The sequence below is a fragment of the Mobula birostris genome, chromosome 17 (genome assembly GCF_030028105.1).
Source record: "Mobula birostris isolate sMobBir1 chromosome 17, sMobBir1.hap1, whole genome shotgun sequence".
Taxonomy (NCBI): Eukaryota; Metazoa; Chordata; class Chondrichthyes; order Myliobatiformes; family Myliobatidae; genus Mobula; species Mobula birostris.
In genome coordinates this window covers 56037691-56056824 of record NC_092386.1, presented here as the reverse complement: position 1 = coordinate 56056824, position 19134 = coordinate 56037691, and the positions used below count along the sequence as shown (strand labels likewise).

At 41.0% G+C, this 19134-nt stretch overlaps 1 protein-coding gene across 2 annotated transcripts in view; it reads right to left on the bottom strand.

Moving 5' to 3' along the window:
- Positions 1-570: 570 nt before the first annotated feature.
- The window catches only part of vldlr (very low density lipoprotein receptor), a 30619-nt gene continuing 12055 nt past the window's right edge, over positions 571-19134 (bottom strand). Inside the window, exons 3-19 of one of the 2 annotated variants that reach the window (XM_072281751.1) lie at positions 14880-15002; positions 13931-14053; positions 11457-11828; positions 10684-10806; positions 7973-8095; positions 7188-7307; positions 6968-7093; positions 6355-6526; positions 4973-5194; positions 4694-4812; positions 4484-4623; positions 4089-4230; positions 3601-3750; positions 2613-2711; positions 2149-2226; positions 1753-1922; positions 571-1549 (exon numbers count right to left, since the gene is read on the bottom strand). In XM_072281751.1, coding sequence (XP_072137852.1) covers positions 1514-1549; positions 1753-1922; positions 2149-2226; positions 2613-2711; positions 3601-3750; positions 4089-4230; positions 4484-4623; positions 4694-4812; positions 4973-5194; positions 6355-6526; positions 6968-7093; positions 7188-7307; positions 7973-8095; positions 10684-10806; positions 11457-11828; positions 13931-14053; positions 14880-15002 — 2438 coding nt within the window. In that variant the 3' untranslated portion in view covers positions 571-1513. The remainder of the gene's footprint in view (positions 1550-1752; positions 1923-2148; positions 2227-2612; positions 2712-3600; positions 3751-4088; positions 4231-4483; positions 4624-4693; positions 4813-4972; positions 5195-6354; positions 6527-6967; positions 7094-7187; positions 7308-7972; positions 8096-10683; positions 10807-11456; positions 11829-13930; positions 14054-14879; positions 15003-19134) is intronic. The other variant, XM_072281752.1, reaches the window with a different exon arrangement.

Sequence of the window (19134 nt, the reverse complement as noted above, 5' to 3'; positions counted from 1 at the left end):
ACATCATACATTCAGTCCTCCCAGAGTTGATGGGTTTGCCTCCTACAGAAGGACAAATCCCAAATTTGAACCACCAGAGAGTACAAGTTCACATTTAATTTTTGAGAATTTTCCAACAGCCATTTAAAAAAAGTATCCCAATTTAAAATGTTTATCCTGGTAATATATTCCCACAGGTCTTCTTTGAACTTGCTATATTCTCAAATTAAACCCCTCTCTACTCAAATGTGAGTTTTGTCTAACCAAAACATTTATAGCAGCCAAGCAGTGTTGCAACTACCAATTTTAGCTACAACTGCTCTTGCCTAGTTTGTACTTAACTAGACATCAAGAGATACCACACAAGTTGAGGAAATGTGCTGTTTCATTGACGTACAAAAGTGTACATACCAGCCTTAACAGGTCCTGAAATAGTCCAGAACCAAAACAGTGTTCTAGTAGGCTGCTTTAGAAATTTAAAAAAAAACACAGCCAAGGTTTTACACTGTAGTTATGATTACTGAACTGGTACAAGTTCTTGATGTGCAAGACTTCAGGTTAAATACTGCCCAAGTAGCAAGATGAGGGGAAAATTGTTTTAATAGCATTAAAGAGCAAGATCACTGTTGTACATACTTAAACTAGCATCAATTTGCTTACTGGTTAAGTGGAACATATGAAGTCACTGGGCAACAGGAGAACACCACAATGACTGAAGTACAAAGCCTATTACAGAAGGACAACTAAACCAAAGGAATTTGTATAAACAGTTAACCATTTTGCCATCAATGAACAAGCAGCTCGCACTTAGTCCTGCTTGAAGGGCAGGCAAAGATGGTACAAGGTGAAAACAGTAGACCTTGATCAAAAGAACCATTGTGCCTTGTGAACAGAAACATGGCCATGAAGTAGATCAATTTAAGTATGTACCAATTATATATCCCTTGATCACTGCTCCAGACTATAAGCAATGTCAAGCAGAGCTACGACAATTAGGCATGGGCAGGACAAAGTGGATGATTAGGGTTATGGAAGCCACTGCAGTTTCCATACAGAAACCGATATTGGGATAACTGTTTCAACCTAACCATTTGCAAGTGGAAAATACAACCGCTGGAAGTCAAATGCAATTATGAAATTTATTATACATTAGTATTGCTTTCCCAAACATGGGTAAATCTGTAAACAATCAGGCAAAAAATTACATTTGGCACATAAAAATTAATACAAATCCTTGGCAGTTGTCAGTCTTGTCTTTCAACCATTTGGAAAAAGTGTTACTGATATTTGTTATTTACAGAGCTTTTAAATGGCTCACTTATTTACAGTTATACAATTTATTTAGATTATCTGCATTTTCATGGCCTTGTACCAGAGCTTGCATAGTTAATCTAAATACCTCAAGATTGAGGAATGGTACCAAATCAGTGACATTTTACCTTAAATAAATATTTACATGTAGAAAACACTTGTCTGCAAACTACTATGTCACTGAGCTGGCAGCTGGTTGAAGCAATTAAAATAATCTTGAAGATTAGGCTGTATCATCTTCTGTCTTGACAATTGAAATCTAAAAAGTGAAAGATTGCAGTTTAGAACTTGTGCTCATTTAATCCACAAAATTCCTAGAAGAGTAACGGGTTGAAAGTTGCCATCACTAACCAGGTTATAAGATCAGACCAAGTTATTTTAAAATGTAAAATAGGGGGTTTCTTAAAAAAAGTTTAGACTGATTGAAGTCCCTTTTATGAAGAGGAGAAAAATGTTACTCACTGCAGGATAGGTATGGCCAACTGACTGACTTTGCCTGTTGAGGTCAATGTTCAAATCATCTTCAGTGGTTTTCAAGTAGACTGGATTATCAAAGTTCATACTTTTGGTGTTCCTGTTTTGCCAGTTGCGTAGTCCAATGAAAACAGCCAAGCCAGTGATTGCCAGAAGCACTACAATTGAAGTGTCCCAAAGTCACCAGTTTAAAAGTCAGACCAATAAACCAGACTATACTACCATTCAAGTTAAACACTGCCTGCCCTGACATGCAGAAACTATTTAATAATCTCATAGTTAGAAGCTGAAGTCTAGGGAGGAGGAAACACATCAGGGCACTGTGAGGATAATTGTTTTCATGTTATTTTCATGCTCCATCCAAGCACCAAAGATGATACTTACCGATGGGAAGGATAATCCAAACAGCTGTTGATCCTTTCCCAAACTGGTTCAGTTGAAGTTGAATGCTTGAATTTTTATCTGAAAATGCAAAGATCAATTCAGGTCAACTAAAGCTCATTCTAGGATCAAATCCAAACGAAAACTTATTGGCATTGCAGAATTCAAAAGACTCAAGTCAGTTGTAACTGCCTCAACTTCAGAAGTTACGTATTATTTGAAGTCTCTTGCAGGGTGGAAGTGATATGGACCAGATCTGTTACATCCACGCATTCCAGAGTTAGGAGCTTCAACACAGATTTATGTGCAACATCTATAAGTTAGCATTCAGAAACAAGATTGGAATAGACTAGTTGTGCTGCCCGCATTTCTGCTTTAAGTGAATAGTGATAATGGGATCAATTTGCAGACGAACAGAACAGACAAATTAAATCTGGTTTTCAAGTGAACCACAAAAGTTAAATTACCTTTAGAGCCAGGCAAGGGAGTTGGCATTGTTATGTGGGGAGCATAAAGTGCTTGAGATGCAGAAGACAGTAAGTGAGCATGTCCAGTAGTTGCAGTTCCTTTAAGAAAAGTACAATTTCAAACACACTCAAGAATATGACACTTCAGTAAAGCAGTGTTAGAATGTGGAAGTTAATAGCTATCAAAGCTGCATCATGTGCACCATTTTCACCTCCTTCTCCCAACCCAAAGTTATGAATCAGTTCCAGGTGAATCCAATTGAACATTAAAGGATGTCAAAATAGATTATCTGCCCTCAAAGTAATCTGGTACTGGACTAGTCCACCTCTCAAAGTACAACCCTACCATCCCACTGTGAGAGTTGGAAACAGGTAGGCCGGCCAACAGAGCTCTGGTATCACCTATACTGTGGCTACAATGGATTATAGAAGCATTGATGAATGCCAGCCATACCATCGACTCTGGACGATGGAGACAGGAGGTCATCAATGGCCTATGCCCCACTGGGAACTAAGGGACTAAGAAGAGGACCAGTCCAAAGCTTAAGCACATTTCAAATAAAATCAGGGAGTGGCTTTGAGGCTTTTAAACACTAACCTGCCAACCATTCAGGCATTTCTGACAAATCATTTTAGAACATCAAGTCTGTGAACTCAGCCTCATTCCCAATTTTTCTAGTAACCCATTCTGACATATCTATCAATTGCCAAGATCCTAGCCCTCGGTCAAGGTGAATTTGCAGACCTGCAAGTCTTTGAGGTGCAAACAGACAAACACCGAGATCCATTACAGTCCCCGACACTTGTAAACACCACACAGGTTAGGACTGAACCTGGGTTGCTATATGCAAGGCCACAGAACATCTAACCACACGTCTTTGGACTTGGTGCATCTAATCCTGCTCAAACAGGAGCCAAAGGAGTGAAGTGTCAGGTCCTTCTAGACCAAGATTAATGGAAAGAATGATTTGCCTCGAGGTATACATACCCATCCTGCACTGGCGGCCATTTTGAGCTAGCTCCATTCCATTTGGACACATGCACGTGTATTTTGCTGAGTGACTATTGATTTGAGGAGCAGGCAGACACATGTATTCACACCCGCCATTCTTCAGTTGCCCACTGCACCAGTTTCTTCCTGAAAATCAAGTTCTGTCATTGGAGATAACGGTCTAAAAACCAAATGTCAAACATACCAGCACCGACTAAAACTCTATTCAATAAAGTTTTGTGTTCAATCAGGAATCTAATATGCTAAAACTTCTGCATGTCATGTAAGCTATTGGCTTAGATTAGTTTTCTACAGTATTAGATGTCATTAAGTAACCAGTAGAGTGGGTGGTGTCTAAAGACCAGAATTGAACAAGTAATTTGTAACAGTTGTGTTCCACAGATAAAGTGCATTACAATGCCTAGAATTTGTTACAATGTACTAAAGTGCTGTGCAAAGGTAAAGGAACTATACTAAATTCATACCTGAAGGCTGCACAAGTTCATGATAGACTATGATATCTTGAGGTTCATTGAGGTTTGAGGCCAACAGGACCACATCTATTCCTGTAAACTTGTTGGCCGCATAGATAGCTTCATTCTCTCCATCAGTCCAGAACACGCGATCCTGAAAGGAATGTCATTGCTTCAGCTATTGCATCCAAACAATCCCTGGAAATGGTCAAGTTACACATCCTGATATGACCAACCTCCAGAGCTATGCAAACTGCTAATTACATAAAGAAATTCAAGCAGCATTGACAGGCACAATTTACAATGCTGCCTCCATCTTCAAAGGAGGACTCTTTCAACATTATATGATTGTTTTGACACACATTCCAAGATTAACTTTGCCCTTTAAAAACACTAGGAAGTCTTACCTCAAATACAGCAACAGCAAATGGATGAGCGAGAAATTCTGCTGACAAAAGCACTCTCCTTCTGTCCTGTCCACTCAGGTCCACACTGGATAACGTGTGCATTTTTGAATCAACCCAATAGAGGCGTTTTTTCACAAGATCTGCAAACAAACAAGGAAAGTCAGGCTAGGCCAGAGTGCAAAAAGTAGAGGGGAAAGTTTCAATACATACCGATTGCAATTCCATTTGGCCACTGAATATCTCTGCTAACCAAGAGCTGGCGGTCAACACCATTCATTCCAGCTTTCTCTATCTTTGCTGGTTCACCCCAATCCGACCAATAGACAAACCTGCAGAGAAAATTTTAGAAATCATTAGATTAATGGCAGCCATAGCTTTGGTCCAAATGCAAAACTTGCCATATTCATGCTAGTGCTGGTTTTAATTCAACCCAGTTCATAGCCAGAGTTCATTACAGTAAGTTCTGCAGAGGAGTATAGAATTAAATACCCAGAGAGGGGATCGACAGCTATTGAAGCTGGTTCCCTTAGATCCGTGTTAAAGAGGGTTATCTTTTTGGTCCCGTCAAAGTTTGCCACAGATAATGTTTTGAAACCCAGATCAGTCCAGTAGATGTTCTTGTAAATCCAGTCCACAGCAATTCCCACAGGAATTTGCACATCACTGACAACTCTGGAATGGCCAGATGACGTCTGTTGGTCCACCAAAGTGCTGAAAGACAAATTGGGGTGATTCAGCCGAGCACAAAGTATCAAGCTAAAACTGGTTTAAATTAGTCTGTTCATCAAGTTGACTGCTCTGAAACTGGAGAACATTTCCCCCAGATTCACTCAGAGGCAGCATTGCCCTAGCCAGCAATTGCAGCTGTTCTCAGTTGATCAAACAAGCTGATACAGGACATCAGGAATCAACCATTAGCTGGTCTGGAGTCATTTTCATCCTTAAATATTGATCTTTGGTCATGCAGTTTATTACTCAGATTCACTAGTTGGGAGATTTGCATCTGTCTATCAGACCAGGCACATGTTAAACCACAAGTCTCTACCGCAGATCAACAATACCTGGATTCTTTCACATTTTATTGCTATAGAACCCCATAAGACTCCTATGCTATTAATACTTGCTGTGGTTCTGTTATTCAAGAGATTCACTGAGGATTACAAAACCTGCTGCTAAAAGTCCTCATTGAAGTAACAATTCTAATACTGAAGTACAATGTATAACCCAAACTGCCCAAATATATATATATATTTTTTTTAAGAATACAAACTGCTTCCATCTGATGTTTTATTATATTTTGTTTAAAGATACAGTGCAGGATAGATCCTTTGAGCCACACTGCCCAGCAACTCCCAACAACTCAGATTTAATCCTAACCCAATCTTGGGACAATTTACAATGACCAATTAATCTAACCGGTACATCTTTTTACTGAGGAAAACCAGAGCACCCGGGGAAAACACACACACCCACGCAGAGGACACACAGACACTCCTTACGAAGGACGCTGGGATTAAATGCCAAACTCTGATGCCCGAAGCTGTAATAGCACCACACTAGCATTACTCCATTGTATAGTATTCAGTCACCTTCAGTGCATCTCACTCCCATATCCATTCAACTCATTTATGCCCTCATCTTTTACGTTACAATAAGCTACTTTTACGTTACAATAAGCTACACCAGATGGCCACCCAGAGAGTAGATGAAATCTTCAATTTAGAAATTGATCTACTAATTTTAAAAAGCCATCGGCTCTAGAGGCATTTGAAAAGAGCAAATGAACTACTGCTTCAATACTTCGTGGCCATGTTGATAAGGGTGTAGAGGTTATGTCAAGTTGGCCACTGGTTTAATGCATTGAAACTTGCCTGAAGATGGCCCGTCGGCCCAGGTCAGCCCAGAAGATTCTCTGCTCTGCCATATCAGCATCCAGTGCTATTGCATTTCTCAGCTGTTCAACAGCTTGGGTGTATTCTTTGTGCTCCAATCCTATTCGCCTGATATCACGGCGATTCGTGAACATTAGATGAGGCTCTTTACCTAGGTTTGACGTAGTTTGCAATCAGTAACATGCCAAAAGTTGCACTTTAACATCCAAAGGGAATAGAAACAAAGGAAAAACAGGTAAAGAAGTCATCGAATACACGTTAGCAACAGAAGTGCTAAGGTAATTTCAATTACATCCTGCAAGGGTAGTTTTCACCATTACTCTTTTTTTTAAAAAAAAAGGATGAAAATCAGACTAATGTATTGGCTACAGCTTCATGCTATTGAATTTTGCCAAAACGCAGCTATATGCATGTAGCGCTGATCAGTTTATTAGCACCTTCAGTGTAAAAGTCAGCTTAAACTTTAGTTATCTAGAAACAGGCTGTCCAGCACTTCATTAAAATAGTGAGGTCTGGGTTAAGACCTTAGACCATCTCCAACAAAGACCATGTTATTTAGATGAAACTGGCCTCAAATAAGAACCATGCTTACCTATTGCCTTGCAAACACCATTGGCGGGATCCATTTGATACCCATTGTAACATTCACATTTATAGCCTCCTTTCAAATTAATGCAAATTTGACTGCAAATACCAGGGTTCTGGCATTCATCAACATCTGTAGGGAGTCAAGCAGGAGTACAAGAGTCAATAACAGTTTTTTTTTTTCCCCTGAGTGCAGAAATCTTATTGCTAAAATAGTAGTCACTTACCGCCACACGTCTTTTGGTCAACCAACATAAACCCAGCAGGGCAATCACATTCATAGCCAATGACAAGATCCCTGCAGATGTGGGAGCAACCACCATTGTTCACCAAGCATTCATTCAAACCTAGACAAAAATATGAAATGCACCATTTTAGCAGCCATTCTTGCCCCAAGAAAACATCAACATGTGATTGAAAAGTATGTTAGTTTAAGAGGTGATGGTGTTAACATTGAAGTCATTAACATACACCAGGTTAAATCAGCTCAGGTTGCTGGAAGTTTATAGTGCTTTTAAAATAGTTAAAAGAATCAAACTTCCAAACATTGATCAGTGAAGTGAAACTGTCACATGCAATATATTCTGACATACGACAGTGATTGCCAAAAATATGGCAATCACAAAGTTCGTGGTACAAAGTACAAGCAGAATCCTTTGGTATTTATGTTTCCCACAAAATGTTTATTGAAATAGTAACAGGCAAAATGTACAGCTTGAGCTTGTGGGCTAGTTTCCAGGACGTGGTCCTTCTGGAAAGACTTTCTGACTCAGGGTTCAGTCACTTGTTCATGTATTTGTCACTTCGTAGCTGCTGCAAGAGAAGTTGACTTATGGAGCTGTGCTGCAAACTGTACTTTGCCCAGCTTGAAAAAACATGGGAACCTAATGAAATTCGTGGCAAAGATCTGCTATACAGGTAAACAGAAGGATGAAAGCACAGTGCAATGTTAGCCCTGCCAGGTTTTGAGCAGAAATCAGCTACATCCATTACAACTCTGGGAATAACTTACCACATTCTTTGAGGGGTTCGTCACTCCAGTCCATGCAATTCTGCTGCTGATTACACACTTGAGTCATGTCAATGCATTCCCCACTGTAGCACTTGAAGTTAGTTGGCCCAGAACAATCTGAAACTGCAATGGTGGACATAAGGCAGAGCAAAGGGAAGTCAGTGGACACTGTTCACTTACATTTTCAAAAAGCCTTCGACAAGGTGTTGCACTGAGGCTGCTGAACAAGATAAGAGTCTGTTATTACAGGAAAAGTTCTAGCATGGACAGCAGATTGGCTGATTAGCAAAGAGTGGGAATAAAGGGGGCATTTTTCTGGTTGGCTGCCAGTGAGTAGTGGTGTTCTGCAGGAGTTGGTGTTGGGTCTACTATGTTTCATATTACATGTCAGTGATCTGGATGACAGTATTGATGGCTTTGTGGCCAAGTGTGCAGATGATTACAAAGTTAATTGGAGGGGCAGGTAGGGTTTAGAAAGGAGAGAGTCAGTAGAAGGACTTGGACAGCTTAGCAGAAGAGGCAAAGAAGAGGCAGGTGGAACACTGTGTAAGGAAGTATACCGTTGTGCACTATGGCCAATGGAATAAAGACGTTGACCACTTTCTAAACAGGGAGTGATTTCAGAAAGCAAAGGTGCAAAGGGTCTTAGGCGTCCTCACAAAGGATTTCCCAAGGTTAGCTTGCAGGTTGAGTTTGTAGTAAGGAAAACAATTGCAATGTTAACATTCATTTCAAGGGGACTAGAAAATAAATGAAAGGATGCAATGCCAAGACTTTAAGGCATTGTTCAGACCACATTTGGAGTACTGTGAACCATTTTGGTACTCATATGCAAGGATGCACTGGCATTGGTGAGGGACTGGAGCATGTTTACAAGAATGTTTCCAGAATTAAAAGGGTTAATGTGTTTGATAGCTCTGGGCCTGTTTAACTGGAGTTTAGAAGAATGGTTTTTGGGGGGTGGGGGGAAGAGAAGAAGAAAATCTCATTGAGATATACTGAATTACTGAACATTGAGATGCCTGGAGCGGATGTGGAGAGAATGGTTTCCAATCGTGAGAGAAGGTCTAGCACCAGAGGGGACAGCCTCCGAATTGAAGGATGAACAGAGGATTTTCTTTAGCAAGAGGGTGGCGAATCTGAGGAACTCATTGCTACACATGGTTGTGGAGGCCAAGTCATTGGGCATATTTAAAGCAGAGGTTGACAAGTTCTTGATGACAAGGGATAATAGTAGACAACAAAGACTTTGCTTCCAGAATACTTTTTAGTGTATCTTATAGATTTTGGGCTGCTGATCATGAAAATTCCTGTAATACCATTTTTTTTTTGGAATTGCCTACATATGTTATTTCAATTCATAATTCAAGTCAATTAAAATGTTGCCCAAAATGCAAGCTGAGAAGTTTCCCCATCTTGTCTGGGCTTGCCTGGACGTGCTTTGGGTTGCCAGCATAACCCACAACAATGGTGTCTTTTTATTGATTCTTTAGTGTTAAAGCCTGAAAGCTGTTCTGCTACACAACAGCAATGTCCACCCTTCAATACCAATCGGCAACGCCGTACAAATGAAAGAAAACTACTGAAATTTGTAAGTCTTGTTGAAACACACACGGTACAGCAGCTACAACTGGAATATCTGAAAGTAGTAGCATTGTTACTAGGAATGCAGCTCAGATGCACTAAGTGCTGTTGCTTCATTTGTAAATGTGATAGCCCTGCTAAAGAATCTCATTACATTAAAAATGACTGGCAGTTGGTTCCAGGGCTGGAAAGTATTGCACACAAGCCAATTGTAGATCCAAAGATACTTTTTGCCTCCCCTTCATGTAAAAATGGGGCTTATGGAAAAATTCTACAAAAGCAATGAACAAAAAGGTGAAGAATTTCGGTATCTGAGACAGAGGCTTCCTGGAATAACTGATACCAAGATTAAGGAATACATTTTTGTTTGTCTACAAATTAAACAGGTCATCAATGACAGATGATTCACAGAACTTCTAGTAGGATTGGAGAAAAATCACACGGAAGGCATTGAAAAAATATGCTGAAAATTTTCTTGGCAACTAAAGAGCAACAAACTACATGCAGCTCGTTGACAACATGCTTTATATAGAACCATGAAGTGCAAAATATCACTAAAGATTCATTTTCTGCATTCCCTGCAAATCATGGTGCCATCAGCGACAAACAGGGTGAAAGGTTTCACCAGGGACATTGTGGTCATGGAGAAACAGTATCAGGGCAACTGGAATTCATCAATGCTGGCCGATTATCGTTGGACACTTAAGCCAGAAGACTTGGACACTGAGCATAAATTAAAATCAAAATAGTTTTAGCTTATTTGAACTATTGCAAAGTGTCACACCATGATGCAATTAAAACACATTAAATTCTATAAAAGTTAATTTCTTGTTTCTCCAAATTCCTATGTGGTACAAGCAGTCTGAAATTATTTGTGTTCAGCTTCAAGCAGTCTATCATAACCACAAAAATTCTGACAAAGTGAGACTATTGAAAAAAAAAAAAATGCTGTCTGGTCTAATCAAAAGGTTAGAGGGAGAAGACAGGAGAATGGGATCGAGAGGGAAAATAAATCAACAATGATCAAATGGCGGAGTAGGCGTGATGGACTGAATGGCTTAATTTTGTTTCTATGTCCTATGGTCTTAAGCTGCTCTGAATTCTGTGGTCAAATTTGCCACACTTACCATTCCTGCAGTTAATTTCATCAGTGCCATCAGGACAGTCTCTAAACCCATTACATTGTCTGCTACCATGGATGCAGTTGCCATCACCACATCTGAAGTTGTCTGGTCTACAAGTCAGGGGTGCTGAAAAAAAAACCCATTAAAAATGCAAATTGGAGGCAAGAGGTCAAGTGTAGGGCCTATACCAAGTTACATGATTTAATGAGAACACCAAACAGAAGTTGCTTAAACATTCATAGACTACAAAATGTGGCCAGTTAGACATCCCCATGCAGCTGTCTTTGAAGTAACAGCAACTTGCCTTTGACAGAAGAATCCATGTGGTAGTTATTTGTTGATATTTGGTGAAGGTTTGAGTATACAGGATTCCACAGAATCTTAACTTGCAACCCACATCTTTAAATTGCTCGCAAGTTAATTGCTATACTGACTAAATGTTCAGCAATCTCTATAAATGTTGTTTATAACCCTCCCACCCCGCTTCCCCGAGCATAAATGGGAAAAGTAACTTTACTATTCACGTTCTGCAGTTGAGTCTAGACCTGCAGACCTGACTAAATGTTTGTTACATCTTTCTCCATTTTTAATAATGTTAGAGTGGGATGGAGGGGGGGGGGGGGGGGTGAACGTTAGTTAACTTGGATACACCCAGTCTTAAATTACAAAACATCCAAGTTCTGGAATCTGACCCATTAATAAAGTTTCCTAAAATTCAACATTCTTAGAATTACTAAAGTTCAGACTCAAATGCCAATTCTTAAAGTTCAACCTACGGCAGTTGATTTCATCACTTGCATCCCTGCAGTCAGCGTCACCATCACAGTACCACCTGCGATGAACACATTCACCAGAATCACACTGGAGTTCGGCGGCCGAGCATTTCACCAGGGGGGGAACAGTGCGACCACAGCGCTCCGTCGATTCGTCCGAGTGATCAGCGCAGTCAACGTCACTGTCGCATACCCACTGAAGGGGAATACATTCGGAGCTGTTACACTGAAACTCGTGGGAACCGCAGGTGGGCGGAGCACAGCCTCTTTCATCACTTCCATCGCCACAGTCATCTTCACCATTACATACAAATGTCTGGGAGATACATCTACCACTCGAGCAAGTGAATTCCTGGACACTGCAAGTAAGGGCACCTGAAAAGATGCAATATTAAAATCACCTTGGAGGTGGATCTTAATTAGGTCTGCAATGCAGTAACATCAAATGGGCTGCATTGCAAGCTGTATTAGAACAAATGATAAATTAAAACAAGACAAATTTTCGCAGCAGTTCACTGAGAGACTTATTTAACAAGAGAATTAGGATCACTTAACCCATAAGAAAGTCAATCTTTATGAAAGATTAAGTGTCAGAGCAGCAAGACTCGCTGTTGTACGGAACAAAGACTTCCCTCTCATTTTCTATCATGCACCACCTCCCCCCCCCCCCCCAATGAAATACATTTAAGGCTTTACAAAATTGTGTTGCCCAAACTCAAGCTAAATTTGGAAAGCCTGTCTTATTGACCTTGGGGAGTAAAGTTCCATGGTAGGCAGGACAACAGGAAAAAAAAAGCCTTGTACTCAGTGCTCAAAAATTGAACAAACAACTTGCTTTGTCTTTAAAGACCAGACAAGATCATATTTCAAGTGGATATTCTGACCTTGCGCCACAATTTCTCAGCCAGGAAAAGAAACCACACCCCCAACTTCCCCACTGAACTTTAAGAACAAGTGATCAAAATCAGTGGCCCCCAACCTCCAGGCCGCCGACCGATACCGGGCCGCGAAGCATGCAGGGGTGCAGCGGTATTCGGAATGCACCCAGCACATCTTTAAGAAAAAAGCCGAAATAAACAAGCTAATTAATTAGCTGCCACCCGGCATGTAAATGTTGGCCCAGATCAGAGGCGACACAATCGGCAATTGCCTCTGATCTGGGCCGATATTTACATGCTGGGCAGCACCTAATTAATTAGCTTGTTTATTTCGGCTTTTTTCTTAAAGATGTGCTGGGTGCATTCCGAATACCGCTGCACCCCTGCATGCTTCGCGGCCTGGACATTGGGGACCACTGATCAAAATGAAATAGAAACTCACTACTGCACAGTCCAAGGAACTGCCAGTATACAAGGTTATAAAGAGAGCTTTTGGCACATTGCCATAGCATTGAGTACAGGAGTTGGGATTTAAGTGGAAGTTGTACAAGACATTGGTGAGGCATAATTTGGAGTATTGTGTGCAGCTCTGGTTACCAACATGCAGGAAATACAATAAGATTGAAAGCATACAGGGAAAACTTAAGGATGCTGCCAGTTATTTTCTAGAGCATAGGAGAACGAGGGGAAATTTGACAGAAGGTATACAAAATTTGAGTATAGATAAGGTAAGCGCAGACAGGCTTTTTCCACTACGAGATTGGAACTAGAGATCATTGGTTAAGGGTGAAAGGTGACATATTTAAGGGGAACTTCACCCAGATGGAGGTGACAGTGTGGAATGAGCTCTCAGCAAAAATGAATGTGGGTTCGATTTGAACATTCAGGAGAAACTTGGATAAATAAATTGATGGGCTATGGTTCAAGTTCAGGTTCAGATTGAAGGGATTTAGGCACAATAATAGTTTGGCATGGACTAGATGGGCCTGTTTCTGTTCTGTGGTGGTCTATGACTTTTAAGACTAACCCTGACGCAGGAATTGACCACAGTTATAGTTGTCTCAATATTTACCAACTTCTGCTTGAAGCAGGCTAAAGCTTTTTAAAAAAAAAAACGTTAGCATTGTAGAAGTCAGCTAGCATTTACACTCACCTTATGTTGTGTCATCACTTGAAGTATGAAGAGCAACCACTGCTCAACATCAATGTGTGGTACCAAAGTCAGCACCAGCTGAATGGAGAGCACTCAGACCACGCTGTCTCTCCAGGGAGCAACTCCATTACATCCATTTTCACATTCTCTTGGAACTTAATCTCACATACAATCAACTCCTGATATAGTCTTTGCCATGAACCTATTAGGGAAGGTTACAGTAGCCAACTAATCTACAAAATTATGGCAGGAATCTCACATGACCAGCGTGAAGTGTGCATGGCCCTTAGTATAATCAAAATCACACCCAGTTCCTTGGGGCAACAGCTCTACCTGCTGTAACATCTCATGAACGGGCCTGACGGAATGGCCTGACAGTCAATACTTCAAAGCAAACCCAAAGAGACAACGTGATGCCCAGATCTTGTATCAGCATTGCAACCTACCACAGTTTTCTTCGTCTCCACCATTATCACAATCTTGTTCACCATCACATCTCCAGGACACAGGGATACACTGAGTAGATCCAGGGTTGCAGCTGATTTCATTGACATGGCAAGTTCTCATGTCTATAGAGTATTAAAAAAAACTATCAACAGGAAATAAATTTTAAAAGTGCAGGCAAAATAAACAAGTGTGTTATACAAACCAATATTATCTAAGTCCTCAATTAAAAAGATTTGCAAAACATTCCATTGGTCAGGCAGCACCTGCAGAGACAAACTTGACATTTCTGGTATAACATCTCTTAGAACCCTTTACAATCAATGACAGCTTGGAAACAGGCCCTTTAGTCAGTTGTTTTTAAACACTAGTGCTATTCCAGCCAATTTTATTCTCCACACATTTCCATCCCCCTACTCAGAATGTAACATTTACTAAACACACCAGTTAATCTGTGCAGTCACAAGGGAGAATGCAAGACTCCATGGAAAGGTCAGGCTGATCCCTGGTTGAAGGTGTGGCCCTATACTGGTGATAGTCTTTCATTCTCTCCCTCCCTCCCTCACCTTCAAGTTTCAGGATTGCAGTACAAGTCAGTCTTCCCTGCTATGGTGGAACACAGTTAATGACACCTACACAGCAGCCTGATTTGCATTATAATGGCCCATACAAGACATGCTGCAGAAGGTCACATTAGCAACTAATCCAATTTTAAACACCCATAATGATAGAAGTGTACAAGCATTGCCAACATTTAACGTTTTGGCATTGAAGTATCCAGTTCCAAATGAGAATCCCCAAATGTATTAGAACTGAGTTTCATGAACCAGTTTAGAGCAGAAACACTAACCCAAGTAGTTGAAATTCCAGACCAGAGATTGAAGTTGAGCCTCAATCCAGAGCTGACTACGACTACATCCCCAGATCTAGTAGATTCAGCTCAATACTCACGACACACTTCTGGACTTTCATCTGATCCATCCTCACAGTCAGCATCCCCATCACATTGCCACCTTCCAGGCACACAATGTCCATCACGGCATGTGAAGTCAGAACTACCACATGTTTTTTTAGCTATGGAAACAGAATCCAGATTAGCACAAAACCCTGGGAGGATTAAACGTGCAAGTGTTCTTTAAACAACTGGATTATGCCAAAGTCACCTGTTTGTACACAAGGAACTCCATGGAAGTTTGGTGAAAACCTAGGTTTTCACACCTTGGGGAAGATTTTTAAAGGTGTAATTAAAAAGTATTTAGTCTGTTAGTGCTCTTCCTTGTTCTTAGATTTCAGTTGGGGAGGGATTGTGGTTCACTTGCAATCCATTTGAATCAGTTATCAATGCAATACTGCTCACTGGCTACCAGTAGTACCTTGAAGGGAACTGCATCCAATACAAAGCATTCCATATTAGACAAGAAACATATGCATTGACTTCAGGTAATTTTAGGAAAGATTTATTTAAATTAGTACTCAAATCAGTGTTAAGTAAATTACAAAACTGCAGGCAAACTACGGATTCTGTAAGTAACCCTTGCCTGAAATTCAAGACGTTAAATATCCAAAGTTCTTAAATACACCAGTGGGTGATTTGTAAAACCAATCAAGATATTCAAGATCAGCAATTAAAACTAGGCATTTAAAGAAACCACCCTAATCAGTATTAGAATATAACCCTTATTGCATGGAGAAATCAGGAGTGACTTATAGAAAACAGGAGTTGTCATGTTGATGACCAGGTCATCTGTTTGATATAGTGACTACCTTACTCCTTTAACAATTTTGTTTCATGCAAACCATGATAATTTCATTAATTTACCACATTTTCCTTGCCACAGTAATTACTTACAACTTCTCAGATTCAGACCTTCCACTGCAACAATCACCTTCAATCTTAACTCACCTTCAGTTCTTTCTGCAAGTTACCAACTCCGAGCTGCAGGGTCTAGGTTTGTAAATCATCATTTCAGATACTCATCCTGTACCAGTCATTTTTCATCATTTATTGCTGCTGTTTTACACATTTATACTACAGTGTATTTTATTGTAACAGAGCAGGAGATCACAGATAGAGTTGGAGACACTTGCTTATTAGTAACTTAGCAAAGGCCAATAAAAAGAAACAAGGTGCACGTGGAGCAGCTATTGTGGGAGTGGGCCAGTGTGAGAGTGGGGGCTATAGCAAGAACAGGCAGAGGCTCCAAGTTTCTAGTATTTCTTTTCTCCCTTCGTCTATTAGTATACAACTAATGCATCAAGAATAGATCCAGGGCTAATGGCATGTTCTTTGTGTGAGATGTGGCTACTCTGGGAGACTTCCAGTCTCCGTGATACTACACATCCATAAAGTGCATCAAGCTACAGCCCCTTAGAGACTGTGCCAAGGAACTGGAGCTGCAATTCTGGATTGGGTGTTGTGTAATGAAGTAGATTTTATTAGGGAGCTTAAGGTAAAGAAGTGATCATATGACAGAACTTACCCTGCAATTTGAGGGAGAAGCTAAAGTCAGATGCATCGGTATTGTAGTAGAGCAAGGGAACTACACAGGCATCTGAGAAGGGCTGATTTGAGGGGACACTAGCAGGGAAGACAGCAGAACAATGGCTAGAGTTTCTGGGAGCAACTCCAAAGGCACAGGGTAGGTACACCTCTGAGGTATTCTAAAAGGAGATGACAACTATGGCTGACAAGGGAAGTCAAAGCCAACATAAAGGTTGCAGACGACACAAAGGTTGCTGGTGTTGTAGATAGTGTAGAGGAAAAAAACACGCAAAATCTGGCTGGCAGGCCTGACTGCAGCTAAGAAGATTGTAGTCCAGCGTTGGAAACCTCCCCATGATATTTCAAATACTCACTGGCTTCGGAGTTTTTTGGACGTTTCTTACCTGGAACTTTCATCAACAAGAGTAAATGATGCACGACCAAACACAATTAGAATGTGGACAAATTTAATATCCAACTTAAAAGATCTTTTGTTAAAATAGGAATGCTTTGTCTGTGTATGTACTACTATTCAGTTGATTGGTAGAGGGGAGAGGGGTGGGGAGAGAGAGGAGTGGAGGGGATGGTGATGAAGGTTGGGGGTTCGCTGGGTTAAACAGTCAAATGTAATTGGCAACTGGTTGCATTGAATGTAATTTGTTGGCGTTGCAATAAATAATAAAAAAAAGATAGTGTAGAGGACTGTCGAAAATTGCAGAGAGACATTGATAGGATGCAGAGGTGAGCTGAGAAGTGGCAGATGGAGTTCAACCCGGAGAAGTGTGAGGTGGTACACTTTGGAAGGACAAACTCCAAGGCAGAGTACAAAGTAAATGGCAGGATACTTGGTAGTGTGGAGGAGCAGAGGGATCTGGGGGTACATGTCCACAGATCCCTGAATGTTGCCTCACAGGTAGATAGGGTAGTTAAGAAAGCTTATGGGGTGTTAGCTTTCATAAGTCGAGGGATAGAGTTTAAGAGTCGTGAGGTAATGATGCAGCTCTATAAAACTCTGGTTAGGCCACACTTGGATTACTGTGTCCAATTCGGGTCGCCTCACTATAGGAAGGGTGTGGAAGCATTGGATTAGATTAGATTATGAGGACATGCAGTCCTCTTTTATTGTCATTTAGTAATGCATGCATTATGATACAATGTTCCTCCAGTGTGATACCACAGAAACACAAGACAAACCAAGACTTAAAAACCTGACGAAAACCACATAATTATAACATATAGTTACAACAGTGCAAAGCAATACCGTAATTTGATGAAGAACAGACCATGGGCATGGTAAAAAAAAGTCTCAAAGTCTCTCGAAAGTCCCATCATCTCACACAGACGGTAGAAGGAAGAAAAACTCTCCCTGCCATGAACCTCCAGCGCCGCAAACTTGCCGATGCAGCACCCTGGAAGCACCCAACCACAGCCGACTCTTGAGTCCATCTGAAAACCTCGAGCCTCCGACCAGCTCTCCGACACCGAGCACCAAGCACCATCTCTGCCTATCGCTTTGACCCTGGCCCCAGCAACAGGCAAAGCCGAGGATTTGGGGCCTTCCCCTCCGGAGATTCTCCATCGCACAGTAGCAGCGGCAGCGAAGCAGGCATTTCAGAAGTTTCTCCAGATGTTCCTCTGTGCTTCTTACGTCTATCTCCATCAAATCAGGATTGGCATGGTACCTACTTAACAAATACGATATCATTTTGGAGCGGCCGTGCGCGCTGCGTCGCACCGCCATCTTCTCCTCCCTTCAAGGATACAGAGGAGATTTACCAGGATGCTGCCTGGTTTAGAGTATGCATTATGATCAGAGATTAAGGGAGCTAGGGCTTTACTCTTTGGAGAGAAGGAGGATGAGAGGAGACAGGATAGAGGTGTACAAAATATTAAAAGGAATAGATAGAGTGGATAGCCAGCGCCTCTTCCCCAGGGCACCATTGCTCAGCACAAGAGGACATGGCTTTAAGGTAAGGGGTGGGAAGTTCAAGGGGGATATTAGGGGAAGGTTTTTCACTCAGATAATCGTTGGTGGTGGAATGCCCTGCCTGAATCAGTGGTGGAGGCAGATACACTAGTGAAATTTAAGAGACTACTAGACAGGTATATGGAGGAATTTAAGGTGGGGGGTTATATGGGAGGCAGGGTTTGAGGGTTGGCACAACAATGTGGGCCGAAGGGCCTATACTGTGCTGTACTATTCTATGTTCTATAAAAGCTAAAGAGGGCAAATAACAGAACAAAAATTAGTGGGAAGGTAGAGGATTGGGATGCTTTAAAAAAAAAACTAACAGAAGCCAACAAGAAAAAGCCAGAGAGAAAAGATGAAATATGAAGGCAAGTTACCCAAGATATCACAAGTTTTTTCCCCCCAGATAGATAGATACAAGTCAAAATAAAAGAGTAGGAGGAGAGTGGATACCATCCTGCTGGAAAATTACACTGAAGGGGTAGAATGGGAAACACTGAACTGGCAGACAAACTTAATAAGCATTTTACATCAGTGGAAGACTCTAGCAGCGTGCCAGAAATTTCAGAGTGTCAGGGAGCAGAGGAGAGTGTAATTGCTATTACTAAAGTGAAGGTGCTTGGAAGCTGAAAGGTCTGACGGTAGATAAGTGACCTGCACCAAGTGGACTACACTCTAAGATTCTGAAAGAGGTGGCTGAAGAGATTGTGGAGGCATTAGTAATGATCTTTCAAGAATCACTAGATTCTGGAATT